The following is a 23,715-nucleotide window of genomic DNA, read 5'->3' as shown; positions in this document are numbered from 1 at the left end:
ATTGTTTTCTCAGATATAGCATAAATCAAACTAACATACATCAGTGTATTATTAATGTGCACACACACACACACACACACACACACACACGTGTTACAATAAACAGCTCTTATGCTTCTGTATGATTCTCAGTGCTTTCCATTTGCGTGTCCACAGGTTGCTGTAAGTGGTGCTTGACTGCAGTTTGCTCTCATTTCAAGTGGTTTGCTGTCACAAAGCCAACAGGAAGTCCGGCCATGGTTGAGCCAACTGAAGATAGGTTGAAGGTGGCGTCCTCGTTTCCTCTGTGAGTGCGAGAGGACAGACAAAGCAAACACCGTTTGGACAGCATTAAAATATTTACACTGATGATTAATGTTGTGTCTTTGCACCTGTAGCGATACATGTTGGAAAATGGAGACTTTAGCCACCAAGACTGACGTGCCTGGAAACTTCCCTGTGAGTACGCCCACAAAGACAGGAAACAGTTTAGCCACCGCGGTTAATCCTCCATCATCATCATCCAGTATGTTTCACATCTTTTCTTCTGCTGTTTCCCTTGTTGTCAGTCACGGGTTTGTGACTGAAATGCGTGTGGTCGACGGGAAGCCTGACGAGTACGGCCTGAATCATTCCATCAACACCGGACGGAGTGAAACCTTTGTTGAAAACAGATTATATGGTAACGTTGCATTTAGCTTCAGTAAACTGTGAAGTTACAGCAGCAGATTTACATCACGTGGCTTCACAGGAAGTAGTCTGGACCTCAGCGCTGAGGTTCAAGCAGCTCTGCTTGCAGACGGCATCCTTCCTGAAAATGTTCTTCATCTTCCTAAAACCAGAACTTTTACATTGGTGCTGAAGTTCTATATAAAAACAGCCTGAAATACAAAGTGATGTTGTGCACTGATTACCTCACACTTTCCATGTTTCCTTCTACAGAGGAGTGTCCGCCTGAGTGTTTTGTCTGATCTGTTGTTGATCGTCTCATTGACACTGCATGCAGATCTGACACCAGGGCCCTGTTTCAGGAAGCCGGTTTAGAAAACTCAGTGTGAAAAACGATACGCAGGGTTGAGTAACCCCGAACTGTCCAACTCGGAATATTCGGTTTCAGAAAGGCTGATAACAATTAGTTCAGTCAACGCGGAGTTGCTTTAACCCCAAGTTAAGCGCGTGGACGAGGATACATAAAGCCCTGATAAGCGGAGCACAGATTAAGCGAGTCACCATGGAGACGGAGGGAAAGAAGGCGCGGTCAATGTATTTTACAGCGCTTGAGGCCGAAATTCTGATGGCAGCATATGCCGATAACATGCAAATTCCGCGGAAAAAAGTAACACAGCCACAGCTGCAAAAGAAAGGGAGCATGCATGGCAAAACATAGCCGACAGAGTCAATGCGTGAGTGTTAATTTAAACATTGATCTAGGGATTTCCACCCATTTAACACGTTATTTTATCATATGTTATTTTATTTGTTATCTTATACATTTTATTTTGTGACGTGATGTGAGCACAGGTGCAACCCAACAGGCCCCAAACGTTCCTGGCAGCAAGTAAAAATGAAATATAAAAATATAGTCCAAACAGGTAAGGTGTAATTGTATTATGAGCCATAGTGCTTGGTCTGTTTGTCCCATGTAAATCAATTGCAGTTAGAGGCTACATTAATTTCCCCTCTGTAAGCACTTATTGAAATTATCTGAGCACATTACAAGTACATATTTGCTTACTCTGTATGCTCAAATGTGACCCGTTATAGCCAACAGAAAAAAAGCGGAGGCCCGAAAAACAGGTGGGGGTCCTCCACCACCACCACTCACAGAGGCTGAGCAGTTGGCCCTCAGCCAAAACAGTGGGCGCCCTGTGGCTGAAGGCATCTCTGCGGGGACATCCTCTGAGTCAATAACCCCGCAAGACACAAGTGCCTACATAGGGGGTAAATTCAAAATAATACATGATGTGCATACATCCTTTCTTCACAGTCACCTTTGCAGTGCTGCTCATTCATTTGATAAACTCTTTACCATAATGGATTATTTTGTAGTGAAGTTATTTTCCTACTGATTTTGCCTTCCCTCAGCCTTGGTTGTCTTTGAGAGCATAATGACAATGAAGTGTAAGGTGATTGGTATGTTTGTTAATTGCCATTTGGTCCCTTGTAAGTTATAAGTGACCTGTATAAACCTCATATTCTATCAGTTGATGGTGATGGTGTACTGCATCTGGTGCAGCCTCCTGTTGAGCCAGACCAACATGCAGTTGTGAGTAATACTCCACAGATTATATGAGTTTACAGTAGAACAGCAATGTTGTTTATTTCTTTACTACAGGAAAATAATGAAGAAACATTGACAGCTGTTACAGAGGAGGAAGCAACAGAGACACTTTATGAGGTTTACATCTTGTAATACTTTGTGTACAGGAAATACAGGCGACCAATAAAGCCAGTTGAACAAAAAATCTGTTTATTCTTCTTTCAACATGTTGAGGTGATGGGTCAAAAGAAATGATTGTGACATATGGTGTCTCTGACTGCGCTTCCATCTTGTATGTCCGTGGGAGGGTCAGGATGTTCATGGTTTGGATCACTGCTGTTTGGTTCAGAAGGACAGTGTTCTCCTCTAATTGTGGCAATGTTGTGAAGAATCACACATGCCACAATAATGTCACATGCCCTTTCTGGGGTGACCCTGAGTCTTTGCAGGCACTGGAACCGGGCCTTAAGCATTCCGATAGTCATTTCAATTCTGGCTCTTGTCCTGCAATTAGCCAGATTATATCGCTGCTGTGGGCCCGGTTCAGGGTCAGGGTAAGGGGTAAGCAAATAGGGTAAACATGGATACCCCCTATCACCAAGCAAGTAGCCAGTGAACTCTCCTAAGACAGAAGGATACACTTCAGTTCAAATGTCCCTGAAGCAATTGGTCTTTATATATTTTAAAGTATTCTCAACTCACCATGTCCAAATTTTGTGCTCAGTGTACATTCACGGAATATTTGTGAGTCATGGACAGAGCCTGGCCACTTGGCTTCCACATTTGTGATAATGTTGGCAGCATCACATATGATCTTCACAGTGCAGAGAACACAAATTAGCATCCATTACTATAATGAAATAATTTGTTAGTTTGAAATGCTACAGGGAACTATGTACCTGTACATTAATGCTGTGGAAAGACTTCCTGTTCACATAGTCTCCTTCATTTACTGGAGGAGCAATGATTGGAATGTGAGTGCCATCTATACAGCCAATCACGCCTGGGAACCCTGAAAATAAATGTAAAATTTAAGTAGTAGTTCAAGTATCACCACATCATAAATTAAGTTTTGGTCATCCTGATACCTGCAACTTTGTGGCATCCCTCTTTGATGAATCTTGTGGGTCTATGACCGGGGAACACCACAAACGAGTGCAGGAGACGTTTCAGTGCAACTGTAACATTCCTGACTGCCCGACAGACGGTAGCCTTGGAAACGTGCTCAGCGTCACCAATATTATACAGAAAGCTAATTAGTAAGAGTATTGTTACTCTCCGCAGGAGTAGTCCAGCAGTAGAAATCAGTCCAATAACAAGGTGTGTAACATCTAGCAGGGTGACAGAAAAACCCAGGGTAACTTCTAAGGACCTCAACGTCTCTCTCACATTGTGTTTTTTAAACATGCTTCCATTTGTCACTTCAGTCTTTACTCTGAAATACAGGAAGAGAAATCATGGCTGAAACAATTTCTCATGAAACCAGGGGTGTGGTCCAACAGTCAGTTTGGTGAGGAAGGTTCCTAACTGAGAGAAGTGACCCAGAAGTATCTGTGTAGCAGCCACAATGAATCCAGATCATGAGCTTTATTAACTGATCAAAGTCTCTTCTTTCATCTTCTGTATCATTCAGTTTGCATTGGTAATGCCCATTATTGTAATGCTTTTTTAAGACCAGCAAAACTTTATTTCACTTTGGGTTAGCTGGGATAAGTGATGGATGGAGGGAATTTTACTTCAGCCACAGAAATCCTAAACAGGAAGGAGGAGCAGAGTTACAGTGGATCACTATCCAGCAGGGAAACAAGGTTTATTTCAATTTCTTGGCCATGAGTGAGATTTACTGAGTGGGCAAATTAGGGAGACGACACCATTAGATCCCGAGCCCTCCATGTGTTAATCAAGAGACGGCTGCTGTGCTACATCCATAAATAATGAATAAATTAGGAGCTAAAGCTGAAAGGACAGTTTATTTAAACCATCAGTGAAGATATTTAACATTTGAATTTTTTATTTAACATTTGCAAGATTCAATAACATAAAGAACCTGAACAAGAAAACATTTATGTGCATCAAAATACATTAAAACAAAAACTTTATAATAGGAAACAGTTTTCAACCAACTGATGAAAAGAAATCTAACCACTTGACATGAACTCTACAGTAGGACAGTTTTGAAAGCTTAAAATGGAACTAGGGGAAGAGTTTGATTCACAGCTGCCTCATCAGATTTTTACAGGAGATTCTATCTGAACTCTGTGGAGCCTGATCTCAAGCTTTTTGAGTCTGACACAGAAACCAGAGGATCTTTCTGTGTCTTCAGATTCACTGTGATCCAGTGATGGGAGTGAGTTCAGCCCTGAGTGATCGCGCTGATGTTTGCACAGAGCAGACAATGAGGTGAATGTTTGGGCACATTGGTAACAGTGAAACAGTTTATTAGTAACGTGGGATCGTTTGTGTGCAGAGTATGATCTGAGATTCCTGAAGCTCTTGTCACACTGGTCACAGCTGTAGTTTCCTTCCATGTGTGCACGTTCATGAATGTTACGATTATCTGACCGTGAGAAGCTTCTCTCACAGTGTCTGCACTTGTGTGGTTTCTCTCCTGTGTGGACTCCTTTGTGTGATTTAAGCTGACCTGCAGTGGTGAAGGATGACCCACACTGATCACAGAGGTGCTTTTTAACCCCACTGTGAATCAGTTCATGTCGTTTTAAGTCAGTTGATGTGGTGAAGCTTCTCCCACATTCTTTGCAGTATTTCAGTTTGTCTCCAGTGTGTCTACGTTGATGTACTTTTAGGGTCTTTTGCCGACTGAAAGTTTTTCCACAGAGGTCACAATGAAAGTCTTTCCCACCACCACAGTGATGACAGGGTTGAGAACTGGATCCATCTGTGTCGCTCTGCTTCTAAACAAAGACACAAAGACTGTGTAAGTCAGTCCTTCAACATTTGTATCCTGAACGTCGCCTGAAATAAAGAGCATCTCTGCAGACGTCCAACTACATTTGACTGTTTCAGTTAACACACTCAGTTTACTGGGCTGCAATAACTACAATACTACCACCATAATACTACAGTAATACTAAAATCATAACTGAAAGGAAAATCTGAATAATCACTCAGAGCTGCTTTTCCATGCAGTAGAATTGCTAACATGCTAACACAGTTTAATGAGCAGAGTTGTTCCAAACAGTCAGGCTAAAATGACAAGATAACAATATAAATACATACCTCACAGTAGCTGCACTTGTAGAGTCTCTTTCTGGTGTGGATCTGTTGGTGTTCTCTCAGGTCATGTGGAGCTTTAAAAGTCTTCTCACACAGGTCACATTCATAAGGTCTCTCCTCAGTGTGGGTAAACATGTGTCGTTGTAACTGTGCATCTGTTGTAAAGTATTTGCCACACTGTTCACAGCAGTACACATCATGTCTGGTGTGAATGCGTAGGTGTGTATTTCGGCTCCTTCTCTGGCTGAAAGTTTTTCCACAGATGTCACAGCTGTATGCCTTAATTCCAGAGTGGGTAACTAGATGCCTCTGTAAGCTGCTACTGTCAGTAAAAGCTCTGCCACACTGATCACAGCTGTACGCTTTAACTCCACTGTGGATGAGTTGGTGATTTTTTAGGGAACGCTTCAAGGAAAAAGACTTTCCACACAAGTCACAGCTGAACGGTCTCTCTCCAGTGTGGATGACCTGATGCTGTTTTAGTGAAGCCTTCAGAGTAAACTCCATCCCACACTCATCACAGCTGTATGGCTTAATTCCAGAGTGGGTAACTAGATGACTCTGTAAGCTGCTACTGTGAGTAAAAGCTCTGCCACACTGATCACAGCTGTACGCTTTAACTCCACTGTGGATGAGTTGGTGTTGTTTTAGGTAACCCTTCCTGGAAAAAGAATTTCCACACAAGTCACAGCTGAACGGTCTCTCTCCAGTGTGGATGACCTGATGCTGTTTTAGTTTAGCCCTCACAGTAAAACCCTTCCCACACTCGTCACAGCTGTATGCCTTAATTCCAGAGTGGGTAACTAGATGCCTCTGTAAGCTGCTACTTTGAGTAAAAGCTCTGCCACACTGATCACAGCTGTATGCTTTAACTCCACTGTGGATGAGTTTGTGTGTTTTTAGGGAACGCTTCAAGGAAAAAGACTTTCCACACAAGTCACAGCTGAACGGTCTCTCTCCAGTGTGGATGACCTGATGCCGTTTTAGTGAAGCCCTCACAGTAAAACCCTTCCCACACTCGTCACAGGTGTGTTTTTTCTCTCCCTTTCTTCTGTGAGGTTTGTCGGCCTCCTGAGAGCGCTGACTTCTGGCTCCATGTTGGTCCTGCAGTGACAGAGATACAAACAGAGGCAGTGAGTGAAATGCAGTCGTGGAACAAACTCAACCTTCAAACTCCATTAACACTAGTTTTAAACCTGAAGGTGGAGCGTGGCACCAAACACCTTAAAGGTCTCTTATCCCCACCTGCTGGTAGTTCTAACACATTACATCCAACCTGCTGTTAAAGATAATTCATGACTGTTCAAACACTAAAATCATGCACACACACACACACACACACACACACACACACACACACACACACACACTATTTTATAATTTAGATTATTTTGTTGTTTCCTATTACATATTTCTATAATTTGTATAGATTTATACAGAATTATTCAGTGATAATAAATCCTGTTTGTTTATTCTAAAGGAACCCCGTTAGCTTCCACAACAGATGTTGCTCGTCTTCCGTCAAATACTCACATAAAATATTACACAATAAAGTGGATTCAAGATATCCACATAATTTCCCTCTTACATCCACAGTGAGGTTTCACAATTGTTCAAATATAAGCAATCAATAATAATAATAATAATATCAATAACATTGAGGCACATTACACAAATTTCAAAAACAAATCATGTCTTACAATATTTACAACAACTAAAAGCTCTGTAAATCGGCTTTTAAGTGTTCATTGAAGTTTTGAATAATTCTCTAATTTTTTAAGGCAACTTATTCCACTTAAAAGTTGCTCTAAATGTAACAGTTTTACAAAACGTTACTTTTAACTCGAGCATTTACTAAATTGCAGCTTGTTGAAAACTGTGTAATATGATGATGTATTTCATCTGGATACTGCAGCTGAGCAGAATAAATGTGGTGTGTTTAACAGAATTGCTTTCTTTAGAACTACAAGTAAGCCATAGAATATTTTAGCCTGTACAGGAAGCCAAGAAAGGTTATTATGCATTTTATCAATATTAGTATAGTATGAACATCTTCACACTAATCTGGACGCCTTATTCTGGACTAACTGAAGTCTGTTAAGATCTGTCTTATTAGCTGCTGACCAAATGATTGAACAATACTCCAGATGAGACATTACTAGTGCATTAATGACATCTTTCATAATGAAGAAGTGATACACAAAGAGCATTTCATAGCCATAGCTATGCCTTGTCGGCAGAGTTATGTGACATTAGTGATGTTTGTACTTTCAGCGTTAACTTGGTTTTAAAGCCTTTAAAATATACGCCGTTCAATAGTCGACCTTAATCTGACAGAGAATGTGATGATTTTGTGGATAATTAAAGTCAGTCATATATCCACAAACACAACAAGCTGAAAGTCAGTGATGCTGCTCGGTTTGCAGTCCTGAACATCACGGCACAAGCAGGATCCACTGCACTGTTAATGTTAGCTGTGTTATATTGCTGCCTCTGTTCGGTGGTGTCGAGCCAAACGCACTTTAACGTGTGTTTGAACGAGCTGACGGTTCACTCGTTAAGCTGAAAGAAAGATGCTTTAATCACAGCAGTCACACATGTGTCCACTGCACCATCTGGAACTCTTCTTGTTTACACTCGTAATAACACAAACACTAAATCCTGCTTCTCTGCTGCTGTTGTGTAGCAGTGTGTACACCTGAGACTGTCACCTGTCTGTCTGTCCTGCACTCTCTCTCTGTTTCTTTCTCTCTGATTGTGGAATAAAAGTATGAACATGTGTTTATAAGTTACACTTGTGTTTGAATCCTGCAGCTTATCACACATTTGATTTCCATGTGTGACGACTACAAGTGTCCAGAGTGAGGACAGACTGAGGGAGCCACTGCTGCACATCATCTGTGAGGCTTTGCAGCCCTGATGATCCACCAGGACAAACTCAGCAGTGTGTGAGGAAGAGGAGGAGGAAGAGCCAGCAGCAGCTGACAGATGGAGAGAATAGACAGACTGTTCCCTGTTTGTGAAGGACTGCTAGGAAAGTTTAACATAACTGTCTGTGCTGAATCAGTCTTATTAGGTAATGTTCAAATAATGTGATCATCCCAGTGTTTTCAGTGTGGGAGAAAGTACTCAGGGCCTTCAAGTTACACACTATGAAAGGCAGCAACAAGTTTAATGTTCAGAAACCTAAAGTCTGTATCAGCAGCAGAATGGAGCTAAAAATAAATGTTGGTTTCAGTTCTATGAAGCTTTGAGTATTTTGGATCAGTAGCTGCTGTGTTTGTTGCATCATATTGCTGTAACTGTTTATATGCTTTATATATTCTGAGCTAAGTTGATCTATAGTGTTACATGATACACTCTCAGAAATACGAGAGAGAACAAGGGGAGAGAAGAGAGAAGAACATTTTTGGTCTTTAAATATTTGGTCTATAGGAACATACTGGTGTTTAAAAGTCCAGAAATGCCCCTTTAAAGGTTCAATCTGAAATAAAGTACAAATCTGTATTATAAAATCTTAAGCAGCAACTTCTCCAGGTTCCAATATTTATGCAATTCTCAAACCTTTTGGCCACGACTGTATAACCTCTTCTGAAGTTTAGTGGATATTATACATGGTTATGCTCAGGATGTGTCGGCCAGTTTCCACTGGAAACGCCTTTTGGTTAAACTGTCAGCGAGGAATTTGCATTTGCACTGTTACATTTTTATATAACTTTAATGCACATAAACAACAGCTGCTTGTTTCAGTGAAAATACATTGATGGCTTTTTAATAAAGTTGTGCAGCTGTAAAGTATTTTGTCTGGTGTCAATTCTATCGTCAGCTACATCGTTATGGCAAATGTTCAAATGTATATGGTGATAAATATCTTTGGTCACATGGTCCTGCTCTGTCTGTCACCTTCTGTGTTGAGCTCATTGTTTCCTCTGTAGTGGCTGAGCTGAGTCCAAGTAGCTGAAAATGTTCCTCTGCTGCTCCGTCAGACTCTCCTCCTCCTGCTGATCAGCTGGGACACAAAACAGATCTTTGTTAGGCTCCACACTGCACTGAAGAGTCAAAGTGTCTCATATGTTCATCTGACAAGTAAAAGAACACATTTTTGTTTCCCGAGGTGGGCAACTTGTTGGAAACAAACACAAAAGGTTTGAGCACTGATACCTGCCATTGCTGGCATTGAAAGATGCAACGCCAGCAATGTGGATTGTCAAGACTCAAACCAATCATCAAGCAAAGACAACAGGGATCATTTGTTTCTGCTTATTTAGCATTCACAGCATTTGTAGTTGCCTTCTGTGCAGGGGAAGTCCACGCACACTGTGTGGTACCGCCATCCGCAGAAGGTGCATTCAACCTCTGTAAGAGAAACGAGATTGTCTGAGACTGAAATGATATTCACTAAAGAAGTGGTGATTTGTAAAACTTCACATTTTGATCCGGGACGTACTCTGCATGAAAACAAGCGCTCACTCTTCCTGCTCAACAAATGACAAGGGCGGAGCCTTATACCACGTGATACAGAAGCTGTGCCGTGTGATGCTAAAATTAGCAGGGAAAAAACAACGGAGAGCACGTCAGGGACTGTGCAAAACGAGGGATTTAGGAAAAGGAAGAGAGAGAGCAAGCAAGAGAGAGAAATAAAAGAGCAAGAGAGAGAGATGGAAGAGCAGGAGAGAGAGATGGAAGAGCAGGAGAGAGAGATGGAAGAGCAGGAGAGAGAGATGGAAGAGCAAGAGAGAGAGAGATGGAAGAGCAGGAGAGAGAGATGGAAGAGCAAGAGAGAGAGATGGAAGAGCAGGAGAGAGAGATGGAAGAGCAAGAGAGAGAGATGGAAGAGCAAGAGAGAGAGAGATGGAAGAGCAGGAGAGAGAGATGGAAGAGCAGGAGAGAGAGAGCCAGGGCATCGATTATGGTTAGTTTGAGTCTTGACAATCCACATTGCTGGCATCTTTCAATATGTTTGAATGCACCAGTGTAAGTGCAGCCACTCAGACTCAATGTGTTCATAGAAACAGGTGCACATGTGTCACGAGTTCATCCAGCAGTAGCTATGGCACTTGGCCACAGGTGGCAGCAGTGGACTGACCTCCATTTGAGACTGCTCCAGCTGCTCTGTGACAGTCAGTAGATCTGCTACAAATTGCAGATCATATGCAAGTTTTGGAAATGACATTATAAATATTCCTAACTTAGCCACGGCAGCCATGTTGATGCATTACCTATATTGGCTGAAAATGTTCATTTGCAGAGAAAAGACACAGGCAGACTGTGCTTACAGGACAACAACAACAACAATCTTTATTTATAGAGCACATTTAAAAACCAACGGCATGCCAAAGTGCTTAACATAGAACAAATTAACACAAGTATAATCAGAGTCATAAAAATAAAAGTGTAGAATTATGTTCACAGGAAAAAGCCACCAATAGAAAAAATATAACTATAGCACATAGCTATAGCACAATATAACTGTGCCATCAACACACAATGGGGATAAGACATACACAGTGCAAATAAAAAGCAAGATAGGAAAATTAGTAAAATAAATCACTGCAGACAAGGCCAGCATTTAACCGGTAGAAAACGCAAGATTAAACAAATACGTTTTAAGCCGTGATTTAAAAGATTGAATAGAGTCAGACGTCCGAATGCCAATGGGAAGGTTGTTCCACAACTCTGGTGCGGCCAGGGCAAACGCTCGATCACCTCTAGACTTCAGCCGAGATCTAGGCCGCACCAACAGTAACTGTGAGGATGATCTTAAAGCCCTAGCAGGAACATATAAGCTTAAGAGTACCTTAAGATAGCTCGGTGCTGTGTTATTAGTGATTTTAAAAGTAAACAGCAGAATTTTAAATTGGATACGGTATTTCACAGGCAACCAGTGCAAATCAGCTAGGACGGGAGTAATGTGGGCAAACTTCTTAGTTTTGGTTAGAATGCCTGCAGCAGCATTTTGGACTGTCTGTAAACTATGGAGGAGGGAGAGTGGAGTCCAAAATAGAGTGAATTGCAGTAATCCAGCCTCGAAGTTACAAAGGCATGGATGAGTTTTTCCAGGTCTTTATGCGGGATGTACTGCCTGGCCTTAGAAATAAGGCGGAGTTGGTATAAACTCGATCTAACAACAGCAGACACTTGTCTATCAAGTTTAAATGAGCTGTCAAGTAACACGCCCAAATTCCTAACAGTGTCGGAAAAGGAGCTAGTGAGAAAACCAAAAGCATCACGAAGTTTGGCACGAAGGACGTCACTGCCAAAGACCACAATTTCAGTTTTCTTATCATTAAGGATAAGAGTATTTGCCAGGAGCCATTGCCTGACCTCACACATGCACTCTCGAAAACTATTCAAGGACAAAGCTAGGTCATCATTTAACTCAAAGTAGATCTGAATGTCATCGGCATAATAATGAAAAGCGATGTGATATTTCTCAAAGATAGCACTTAATGGAAGCATGTACAATGAGAACAGAGTAGGGCCTAACACAGATCCCTGAGGGACACCACAACAGACAGGTACAGCGAAGGAAGAGGAAGTGGCCAAGTGAACCGAGGAGAGCCGATTGGACAAGTATGATTTAAACCAATCCAAGGCAACACCCTTGATGCCTACAGCGTGCTCAAGTCTCGCCAATAGGATTTTATGATCAACCATATCGAAAGCCGACGATAAATCCAATAGCACTAGGACCGAGGAGCGCCCATTATCAGCCATTAGTAGAAGGTCATTGAGAACTCGGAGCAGCGCTGACTCAGTGCTATGATGTGGTTTGAAGGCCGATTGGAATTTATCATTAATGCTATTCTCATCCAGGTAGGCCTGGAGTTGAAGCAACACTATCTTCTCAAGAATTTTGGCCAAGAACGGAAGCTTGGAAATCGGCCTATAGTTCGCATAATCATTATAATCGAGGTTCCTTTTTTTAAGAACAGGCTGAATTATAGCATGTTTAAAGGCTGATGGTACGCAACCAGAGAGCAAAGAAGAGTTCAAAAGGGACAATATACTAGGTCCAATTGCACTAAAACAGTCCTTAACTATACGAGATGGAAGAACATCATATACGAGATTAGTATTGTTCAGTTGTTCAACCAGACGCTTAAGAGTAGGGAGTGAAACGGGTTCAAACTGATAGAAGGAAGAGGAACAGTCAGGGGTAAACGCAGGGCCTGTCATTAAAGGAAGAGCAGATTTAAGAGATGAGACTTTATCTAAAAAATAATTTAAAAATTGTTCGCAAAGAACCGTGGAGCACGGCAGCGGCATAGTGGGGCAGGGGTTGACCACAGAGTTAAAAATTTTAAATAAAATTCAAGGATTGTTACCATTGGTAGAGATAATTTTTGAAAGAAAAGCTGCTTTAGCCATTTTGGCAGCAGTTTGAAACTTCAAGCGACTAGTACGTAGGATGTCGTAAGATGCCTGGAGTTTATCTTTCCTCCACCTTCTCTCATCCCGCCGACACGCACGTCGTAGAGCGCGAACAGAGTCACTTAACCAACATTGTGAGTAAGTTCTGGGGCGCTTCATTTTAATAGGTGCCACAGTGTCGAGGATGGAGGAACATGTAGTTAACAGGGTATTGGCAAAATTCTCAACCATATGAGGGGTAAGACAATCTGACGTAATAGATGCAGAATACACAAAAGAAGCAGAGAATTTCACCACAGTATCAGCATTAACAGTACGCACATCACATAATAACGTTACATGTTATTATGTGATGTTACTGAAATCATCATGAATAACAGGAGTGGTGATTCCTGTAACTTTGTGTATATAATTTGGCATTTCTTACTGATGTAGGCCAAAAATAAATACATAAACTGAGCACCTGATGGCTTTGAACTTTTGTTGTCCATCTTCCATTGGTTTGAATTTTGCGCTCCAGTACAAACACAAATCCCCCAACCCGAGGATCAGCACAATTAACCTAACAGACCTACACCTTAGTTCACAGATTCACTTTGTCTAAGGTTGATTTCTGGGATTTCACACAACCCAGGATTCAGATCGTGAATCCATGATGGGCTTGGATTTACATCATTATAAATGAAATGTGCTCTACTTGGAAGCAGCCGGCCCCGCCCCTTTTGACGGGTTGTGTGAGACTTTAAATCATCAAACTGTAAATTATAAATTAAATTGTTATTGATCCTTTACCCCGAGTCCTAAAGTGTAGATTTATTTTCTTACTCTTCTTATATTTATTGTTTGTTTACTTGCACCGCTGTAACTGCAGCCTCGTCGTCTCGTCTCTCTCTATATGCTGGACTGTCTGTAGCGGAGATGACAATAAAGTTTACTTTGACTTCAGCAGCGCGCAGGCGCACCGAGGGCTCTCGCGCTCACTTTATAGAATTTAGAAAAAACATTGGTGCAGATTATAAGTCTGTATCATAATATCTGTTTGTTGTGTTGTTTTTATTTTGTTTTGCGAGTTGGTTATTAGATGCCGCTCCAGCCAGCCAGAGACTCCCCGCCGTAATAAACTACGTATTCTCTTATTGCTGTTACCAAGTTCCTGTGAAAAGCAGATTTTTCCCACTGCTTACATTTATGGATATAAAATAGCTAAAAGTATTAACATGCCTCAGAGAAATCACTAATAACACTAAGGGCTGGACGGATTTGATTTGCATTCTTCAAGAAGAGTGTGGTGTCATCAGCTAGCTGGCTGATGATGAGCTCCTTATCAGCTGTGCTGATTCCTTGTATAACAGGTCAAATCTCGGGGTGGAGTCTTAATCATTTTAATTGAGCTATTGCCATTCGTGTACAAGGTTTTGATAGCTTTACAGAAAAATGCCAAATTTTTCCAAAGAGTGTAAAATAAATTGATGTTCAATTGTATCAAAAGCCTTTTAAAAATCCAGGAAGAGAATGAAGCTATAGTCAGATACCAAATCAGAGTAATCAAGTAGATCTAAAACCAGTCTCATGTTCTTAGAAAGGTGTCTGTTTCTCATAAAGCCTGATTGTGTCTCATCCATAATTGTGTCCAAGAACTCTTTCATTCTGTTAGCAAGTACTAAAGCCATAATCTCATAGTCATCATTGAGCAGACAGATGGCTCTCCAATTATCAATAAGAAGTAAGTCTTTGTTTGGCTTTGGAATAAGTGTTATGAGACCCTGAGTAAGAGTAGGAGGGAGGATGTTATTCTCTACACTTCCTATGAAAAGCTGCAGTAAGAACGGAGCCAGGAGATTAGAAAATGATTCATAAAACTCTGCAGTTAAACCATCTGTGCCGGGAGATTTGTTGGCCTTAAGTGCAGAAATAGGATTACAAACGTCCTCCACAGTCAGAGGGCTGTCACAGTGACTTCTATCTTCCACAACAATAGTTTTTAGGTTTTTAATATTATTGAGAAACAGCGTTGAGACATATATATATATATTCTACTTTTCTAAATGATTGACTATTTCAATGGAGAACCTAAATGACAGGGACCCGTGTTTGTTATTACATATCTCTATTTTGAATGTGACAAGTCTATCATTGCCTGTTATTCATAGGTATTAACAGAGTTTTTGGCCTTTTTTTCCTCTGTAACAGTTAATTGACTCTTTACAGTGGCCTGCTATGGTTAATAATAACATGTTCAGTCATGAGTGAAATCAAAGCTTTTCTTCACTTTAGCATTTAACATTCCCAACAATATAATGTGATACCTTAATTAAAACATGGCTAATAAAACACAATTTTCTTAATGCAAACATCAGTGACTCAACATTAGCAACCAAAGGGTTCAGTCTGCAGCTCACACTCATGTGAAGCTACAGCCTCCCCCTTTAGTCTCTGTCATCCTTCTGCTCCTGCAACAACAAAGCAAGACAAAACCTCCACCCTTCTTCTACAGGCTGGGTGAATTGTTGTGGACATTCACTAATCCTAAAGTCGGCACCGTTTTTGTCTCAGTATCAAGTCAGTTAAACTTTTAGTCGTCAGTCCGTCACAGTCCAGTCACATGCATACATCCACACACATTCATACCAGATATTGCTGATAATGGAGTCTCACGCGCAGCCTATTCGAGCCTCCATCACCAGCAAGATGACGTCATCATTTTAAAGGAAAACAGCTCCTTGTTTTTGGACTGGATTGACTCGCTGCAATCCTTTTAGGCTCAGGACTTCTCATGTGATCAATGTCACATATAAGTGAATTTCTCCCAAGCCCATTATAATCATGGAGAAAAACACTTTGCCACTGTTTCCAGTAAGAATATTTTATAGCACTTTAAAGTTCAACCTCTCAGGTCTGGATTAAAGAGCTGATTTGTTAAATCGGGAACTCACAAAATACAAAAATATAACCACCGGTGGATCATCCATCTTTCTCTCTCTTAGAGAAAGAAAACAATCCAAACCTCACTGATAAAATCAACCTAGTGTCAAGCAAAACCCAAAAATCAACCAAAACTTCACCAGAAAGTTTTCCTCCCTCCCGGGGCTATATTGTGCAGGAATACAGGCACCGTAACTCCTTTTGCACTGACAAAAACATGTTGGATTTACTTGATTCAATAGTGGACACTGGTTGCACACAAAGGTTTTGCTTTGGCAGAAACTTAAACAACTGAGTTAAATCAACACAACCTTTTCATATTCAGTAAACCTGCATGTTGTGTTCATAAAACACGATTGAAACGTGTTCAGATGGAGTAAGTTGAGCTCCTGGAACATTTTAATCCTTCAATTGAAATTGAATGGGTCTACAACAACTACCATCCTCCTATCTCTATCCTGGTTGCAGCAGGGCTGGGAAATAACCCTGAAGTGATAGGTTACCAGGCAGGGTACACCCTGGACAGCTCACCAGTCTATCAGATAGAAACACACAGCCGTTTACATTCATGGATAATTTAGCCCAGGACCTTCTTACTGTGGAGCAACAGCACTAACCAGCATGCCAACAATGGAGGAAATACAGGAAAGCTATGATTTCCTGTATTTGAGGCAGAATTCTTTTGTTCTTGCCCTTGACAGGTTAATCCACAATAAATAGCAACAGCATGCATGTGGTGTGTGTGTCGTTGTCTGCCTCTTATAACTCCAGTGATTTTCCTGTAGTTTGAAATCTTATGCGGTGTTGACACAATAATTTGTTGTAAACCAGGAAATTCCCAACTGTGGTAGAAAGCACAGCTTAGCCTTAGCAAATGTTCAAAGAAAAGTCGTCACTTCCTGATTTCTGCTTCACTGATAAATATTGTCACACTGGGGTTTTTGCAAATGATATCAGTGAGCTACGGTGGCTGGGAAGTGCAAAGCGCAACAAATTAAAAAACAGCAACAAATTAAAAAACCGCAACAAATTAAAAATCCACAACAAATTAAAAAAACGCAACAAATTAAAAAACCGCAACAAATTAAAAATCCACAACAAATTTAAAAACCGCAACAAATTAAAAATCCACAACAAATTAAAAATCCACAACAAATTAAAAAACCGCAACAAATTAAAAATCCACAACAAATTAAAAAACCGCAACAAATTAAAAATCCACAACAAATTAAAAAACCGCAACAAATTAAAAATCCACAACAAATTAAAAAACCGCAACAAATTAAAAATCCACAACAAATTAAAAAACCGCAACAAATTAAAAATCCACAACAAATTAAAAAACCGCAACAAATCAAAAATCCACAACAAATTAAAAAACCGCAACAAATTAAAAATCCACAACAAATTAAAAATCCTTGACGGAAAGGGATTGTCTGAAATACCGGAAGTGGCACAACGATTAGGCTTACTCCATATTTGTAGCTCAGAAAAGTGATTCGGGATGTCAACAAACGTTGAGAAACTCACGCCTCACAGCGCTTCCTTATCACCCTGACGGTGCTTGCTGCACTACATAGAGAACCGGAAAATGTTTTGCCCGTTTTGTGGCGTTAGCTTCAGCCTCTTCACCCCTTTTTGTGCTTCCTGTGGACGGTCTCTGGAGCTTTTGCGGGACACAGACCAGGCTGAAGGATCAGACACCCTACAGTACTGCATTAAATATTTCAACGAAGGTCACTCATATAGTGTTATCATGGACATGATGTTAAGTTTGCATGGTGTAAAGATAAGTTTAAGGAGTCTTAAAAGTAAACTTAATAATGCTGGACTTTACCGAAGAAAATATTTTCACTCCAGAACAACGATCATTAACGCAATCAGAGCGGAGCTTCAAGGACCTGGGCGATTGTTTGGGTATCGAACAATGTGGCAGGTACTTAAACAAAAGCATCATCTTAAAGTGAAGAGGGATGATGTGATGAAAATACTCCGGGAGCTTAATCCTCATGGATGCCAGATGAGAACACGCAGAAGATTCATTAGGAGAACCTATCATTCGCTGGGACCCAACTACATGTGGCATGCTGATGGTTATGACAAGCTCAAACCATTCGGTTTGGCCATTTCAGGGTGCATTGATGGATTTTCACGCAAGGTTTTGTGGCTAGAATGTGGACCAACCAATAATAATCCAGTGGTTATAGCTTACTATTACTTGTCATGTGTTGGGAGCCTTGGTGTTGTACCGATGAGACTGAGAACTGACTGTGGGACAGAAAACGGCATTATGGCTGCAGTTCAGTGCGCACTACGTCACCATCATGATGACCACTTCAGCGGAGAGTCCAGTCACATGTTTGGTTCATCAACGAATAACCAGCGAATTGAGTCCTGGTGGTCCATATATCGAAAAGGAAGGTAAATATAACATTTAATTTTGCCTGATATTTAAAGGCGTAACAAATTTGAATGTCGTGCAAAAGTTGATTTATTGTCAGTCTGCCCCAGGGCAGCTGTGGCTACAACTGTAGCTGCCTCCACCAGTGTGTGAATGTGAGAGTGAATGAACAGTGGAATTGTAAAGCGCTTTGAGGGCCTCGAAAAGCGCTATATAAATGCAATCCATTATTATTATTACTGTTGTTATTGTTATTATTATTATTATTATTATTTCAGTAATTCAACTTAAAAAGTAAAACCGATATTAAATACTCATTGTATGCCAAACTATACATTTTTAGCCCATTTAGTAATTATGATGATTATGCTTTGGAACTTAAGAAAAACCCAACTTCAAAACCATAATATTGTGAAAAGGTTAAATATTTTAGACTTAAAGTGCCACTCTACTATGAGCTAATTAATTCAAATCATCTGCAAAGGGTTCCTGAGCCTCTAAATGGTCTTTCTAATTCAGGAGGACTCACAGAATGGACATGACTGCTGTCCTGACAGCTGTGGGAAAAAAAACATAATTGACACCCTCCATAAAGAACACCTTAAAAGAATTTGAATGTTCACAGAGACTATCAAAGCACATTAATAGAAAGTTTTGTCTAATGTAAGTGTGGATGAAAGGGGTGTAACATAGTGTAGTGGCTAAGACCTCAAGGCTGCTACTGAAGCATCCTGGTCTTCCATAACACCTCAACAGATCCACAGACTGATAGCATCCATACCACGCTGCATGGAGGCAGTAATTTATGCAAAAAGGACCCAAACAAATAGAACATACAAATTGTTAGAGACATTGAATTTGGGTTTTTCATAAGTTCTACGTCTTAATCATTAACATTGTAAGAAATACTTGAAATACCTCACTTTGTATGTAATGACTCAGTATCGCTAATTTCACATTTAATTAGAATTCCTAAAATAAATTAACTTTTGCACATTACTGAAATGTTTTAGAGTTTTGCCTGTATGCAATCCCTTTCGATAGAAAACATTTAAACTGACTGGAGTCTATATATGATTCAGTTAAAATGAACTGTAAAGTGCCATGCGATGACGTGTTGTGAAACGATGCCATGTAAACAAACTAAACTATCTCTAAACAATTTTTTTAGGGCTCAGTTTTGGTTGGAGCTGTTTGCGGATCTTCGAGATGCTGGACACTTCAATGGAAGTCACGAGCATCAGTGCCTTTTGAGATTTTGCTTCACTGTCATTGTTCAGAAGGATCTTGATGAATGTGTGAAGCTGTGGAACACTCATCGGATTCGTCCCTCAAGAACAGTTTCATGTCCAGGAGGTGTGCCAAATGAACTGTACTACCTACCCCACAGGTAACGGATAATAATGATCAAATAATTACTTTATGTGTAAACCTATATTAATGCAATTGTCTTCCATTGATCACAGATACGGCTCCAGAGACTGTGGATTCCTGATTCAACAATCTGAACTGGACGCTTTTCCTGAGTCTAGGCTGTCAGTAGTTGTATGTGGGGACTCAAACATACAGGAGTATCTGAATTTTGTAATGGAGCAAAATCATTTTCAAAAGCCCGTCTGCTGGGAGTCTGCCACTGAACTTTACATGAAGTTAATAGAAATTGCAAATTTCTAAAAAAAACAAAAACCTGGCTTTTTGTTGTTTTCACCAAAACCTATAGCATATGCTGCTTTTTTGAACTAGGCTACATGAGTTGGCTGAAGACGCCAAAAGTTTAAGTTTGTGTTTGTAAAAGCATATTCTTACTGAATGTCTTGATAATTCTGGTCCTTGTTTAGCTGATGGAAGTTGAGATACAGTCCTGAACATTTATATAAATAATAAATCAAATCAAAATCACATCTTGCACTGTATTGTGTGTTTATTACAACTTTTAAGAGTAGAACACAGTACACCTTTAAATGCCTTTACTTTTAGTAGCACTGTCAAAACTTTGAACAAATCAAGTCTAGCGATTGCATTTTAAATCTCCTTTGAACAGATGTACCTACATTTTAGAATAAAAAAAACATGCTCAAATACATAACAGATTTCTGGATAAGTCCCGTAGCAAAAAACCTACAGAATTTACAATGTAATGCCAAGAAGAAGCAGCTGTAAGTAACTGGGTTATCTAATAAAACTACAATAAACCTGGTAAACTATAATGGATTTGTGCTGTACCGCCAGTATGTCCCACCTTCTCCTATTCATAACATATTTAAAAAAAAATTTGACTTAAAAACTTGAGGAATAAATCAACAGCAGGTTTGAACTACAAGGCCAGACATTCTAGAAACATCCAAATCCTGGGGAGTTTTGAATTCCAAAATCCATGTTGGATTTAAACAAGGAATATGAAGTTATCATTGGTAGTTTCAATAAGTTTAAGCATGTATTTGCCATCGGGAATAAAGAGTCATCCAGGAACTGTAGGCTTGGTAGTGGATCTAATCCAGAAGGTGGCAGTGATGTTAGCCCAGTTGCAAACATCAGAACATCGCCCAACGACACAGCAGTTTGTGATTCTGCAAAAAATTTAAAAAAAAATTATATATGTATATGTGAATTCAACACATTGTCTTGTAATGAGTACTAAAAGAAATACTGGTATAAACCTTCACAATCCAGCAGATAGTCTGACCAGTAGCCCACAGTTTGACTTTCCAGACGTCTCCTGTTACTTCCAGATGGGCTGAAGTCAGGTTTGAAAAGTCTCTCAAGTTCAAGGGCTGTGAGTTTCTTTTCCATGTGACACAGGACCGGGGAAAGCAAAGTAGGGTGTTGCTGGAGTGCACTCAGGAAATTAAGTGCTGAAAGACCCTCTTTAAATCTAAAGAATGAGGAGAACTTTGTGTCATTTACCAGTTCATAGTACATGCACAAACTATGGACAAACTGTGAACTTTGGAAACCTTGGAGAATGTAAAATATTTCAGTCGGAAATTATGAACAACACTGTCATAACAATAATTCACCTGTCTCACCTGTCAATTACAGATGAGTTTCGAGCAATTATATACCACCGGAGATAGTCAGACACAATGTCTTTCTTTTCCTCAACTGTGGAAACATGCCTTAGACAACCAGCCACCTGTAGCATAGTACTGTGTTTTATGACACAGTCACGCAGGACATCCACTGAACCAGCACTGTCGATCTGAAAAACCCATAAAAATGGACATACACAATGTAAGCCTACGTGTCTGATTTTCATTCCTGTTTTTTCCCTACACAAAGAAAGAATTTTTTAATGTCATACAGATGAAGAAGCTGTAGTTCTATCCTGCATTCAAATCCTGCGCTGTCCTCACCTCTTGTAAAGCTTTCCCTATGTCGTCATCTGTGACTGAGGCAACTGTTGCTTTTACTGAAGTCTGGCCTGCAAGATAATGTACCAGCTCTTCTGACAGGAAAGATGATAGCCCTGGACCACCATGCACAACTGACACGGCTATCATCTTTCCTGCTAGGTAGTATTCATCCTCCCTTACAGCTGTGAATGAATACAGTAAATGATAAACTCTCTCACACACACACCTCTCTCTACCGATCGATCAGATCCGATCGATGTCAGTTAGATCGATCAGATAGACAGACTAATGCTGTTTTGAAATAATCCAAGAAATTATTATGAGTTGCTTCTGATAATAATTAAAAACAAATTGATTTAAAAGTCCAAAAAAGTCTTTAAATTAAGTTTATCAAACATCTGATCATCGCATACCCTTTGCATTGTAGACGAGGAATCGACGTCCTTCGGGTCCATCAAAAATGGGACGATCTTTCATGTGTTTCATTAGCAGACTCAAAAACTCTCGTTTTGGGCCACCTGCATCAAGTCCTTCTTCTAGAATGCCAGAATCATCAGTAAATTTAACCAGCATGTCATTGGTTTCAGAGTATGACAACCGCCTGAAACCCCTGACTGCTCCATCCCAGACATTTGCTCTTGAGATGTTGAATCTGCTGACACTTCCATGATGAATAGCACTGGATAAGTTTGCAATGATGTCAGGTAGATTAATGTTAACGTCTTCCCTGTAATCACAAAAATGAAAGACCGAATGCAAGACTATACAATTTAGCATTGTTATTTGAAGTAGTATTTGATATTTTACAGTGCTCTGTCATCAATCGGTGAAGCAACTTCAACCAGCTCTTCATCCTCGTCCTCAATGCAGGGGGCACACAGGTCTGCATATTTACTGTTGAGAAATTATAATTCCAACATTAGAATAACTTCTATTCACCCTTTAATTATCTTTACCCATTTCACAAACCCAAACGTGTACTGTAGTTACAGATTTAAAATTACATATAAGACACAATTTTATTTACCTATAGGGACTCATGACTGGATTCGTTTCGTTTTGGTGATCAAGATCCTCTGTATCAGATATTACAATCTGGAAAAAAAAGAACAAAAATTGCATACTGTATATAAACATACATAGCTTTGTACTATTTCAGCAATAGCAAAAAACGTCATGCTGACATAAATTGCCCAAATACCTGACATGGCTGTATGATAGATGAAGGTCCTGGAGCATGTCTGAAACAGAATAAGAGTATTGGAATTAAAATGTCCAGATAAGAAGCTCATACAGTTCAATATTATTTATGATACCAACATTATAAAAAGGCTATGAAACCAATAAATATTTATATTAGGGTGGGGCAATAAAATAACAATATGTATTGCAGTATACTTTTCTCTCAAAGGAAATATGAGACTATTGCAATAGAGCTATCCATCCATCCATTTTATATGCTGCTTATTCCTCTAATCACTCTTTTTTTTCATTGACATAAGAATAGTCAATCCTTATCAAGTAGCGCAGCAACCAATCGCTCTGGGAACAGCATCATGTCCAGTTAGGGTGACTTGTTACCTGCAGCACAGTGAAGTAGCAGCGCCACCCGTGGAGATGTTTGGGCACCATTTACATCTAAACCAACCATTAAAATAAATATACAAGGAGAGATTAGGAGAATTTGCTTTTATTTCTTAGCTTATTCATTTGATATTGACAAAGACTTTGTCAATTTTATGTCTGTTCTCCTGTAAAACTTACTGTAAACTAAGATTTATGTTTAGAATCATTCTTTTTTGTTTTTAAATGTAATTGACCAAGCAATTGAGTGATCTGGTGTTTGTTGTCTTTTGAAACTGGAAATCTTTATCCCTGACTTTTGATTTAGTTTTTAACATGTACCTTTTTTTAGTTATCTGAAACGGATGTAATATGTTAATACATCCGTCTGTCTGAACTTATGACAGGAAATAAATATTTAAATCAAAACAAGCTTCTGAGGATTTCACATCTTACTTATGTGAAATTTTAAGTTCACCTTGTAATCGGAAGGTTGCCGGTTCGAGCCCCGGATCGGACAGTCTTGGTCGTTGTGCCCTTGGGCTAGACACTTCACCCATTGCCTACTGGTGGCGCCAGTGTTCGGCAGCCTCGCCTCTGTCAGTGCGCCCCACGGTGGCTGTGGCTAC

At 40.0% G+C, this 23,715-nt stretch overlaps 1 protein-coding gene and 2 long non-coding RNA genes across 4 annotated transcripts; all 3 read right to left on the bottom strand.

Moving 5' to 3' along the window:
• Positions 1 to 2,276: 2,276 nt before the first annotated feature.
• LOC309702472 lies at positions 2,277 to 5,570 on the bottom strand. Of its 2 annotated transcripts, XR_014275533.1 has the most exons (4): positions 5,477 to 5,570; positions 3,139 to 5,151; positions 2,942 to 3,053; positions 2,278 to 2,861 (listed from the first exon to the last, which is right to left on the bottom strand). It is a non-coding gene; the product is annotated as an uncharacterized lncRNA (long non-coding RNA). The 2 variants fall into 2 exon arrangements; XR_014275532.1 differs by having other exon boundaries at positions 2,277 to 3,053.
• Positions 5,571 to 5,576: 6 nt separating this feature from the next.
• Positions 5,577 to 10,144, bottom strand: LOC309697207 (uncharacterized protein; the record flags this gene model as incomplete). The annotated part of the gene is made up of 3 exons (XM_082518933.1): positions 9,377 to 10,144; positions 5,627 to 6,577; positions 5,577 to 5,585 (listed from the first exon to the last, which is right to left on the bottom strand). The coding sequence occupies exons 1-3, from the start codon at positions 9,392 to 9,394 to the stop codon at positions 5,577 to 5,579; spliced, it is 978 nt and encodes a 325-aa protein (XP_082375059.1). The 5' UTR covers positions 9,395 to 10,144.
• A 9,929-nt stretch (positions 10,145 to 20,073) lies between these two features.
• Positions 20,074 to 21,619, bottom strand: LOC309702443. Its single transcript, XR_014275484.1, has 4 exons — positions 21,524 to 21,619; positions 21,197 to 21,369; positions 20,828 to 21,042; positions 20,074 to 20,737 (listed from the first exon to the last, which is right to left on the bottom strand). It is a non-coding gene; the product is annotated as an uncharacterized lncRNA (long non-coding RNA).
• Positions 21,620 to 23,715: the final 2,096 nt, after the last annotated feature.

This window comes from Aulonocara stuartgranti (assembly GCF_965226115.1).
Source record: "Aulonocara stuartgranti genome assembly, chromosome: 3".
NCBI classification, from domain to species: domain Eukaryota; kingdom Metazoa; phylum Chordata; class Actinopteri; order Cichliformes; family Cichlidae; genus Aulonocara; species Aulonocara stuartgranti.
The sequence above is the reverse complement of the archived record's forward strand: the minus strand, read 5'-3'. Positions and strand labels throughout refer to the sequence as shown.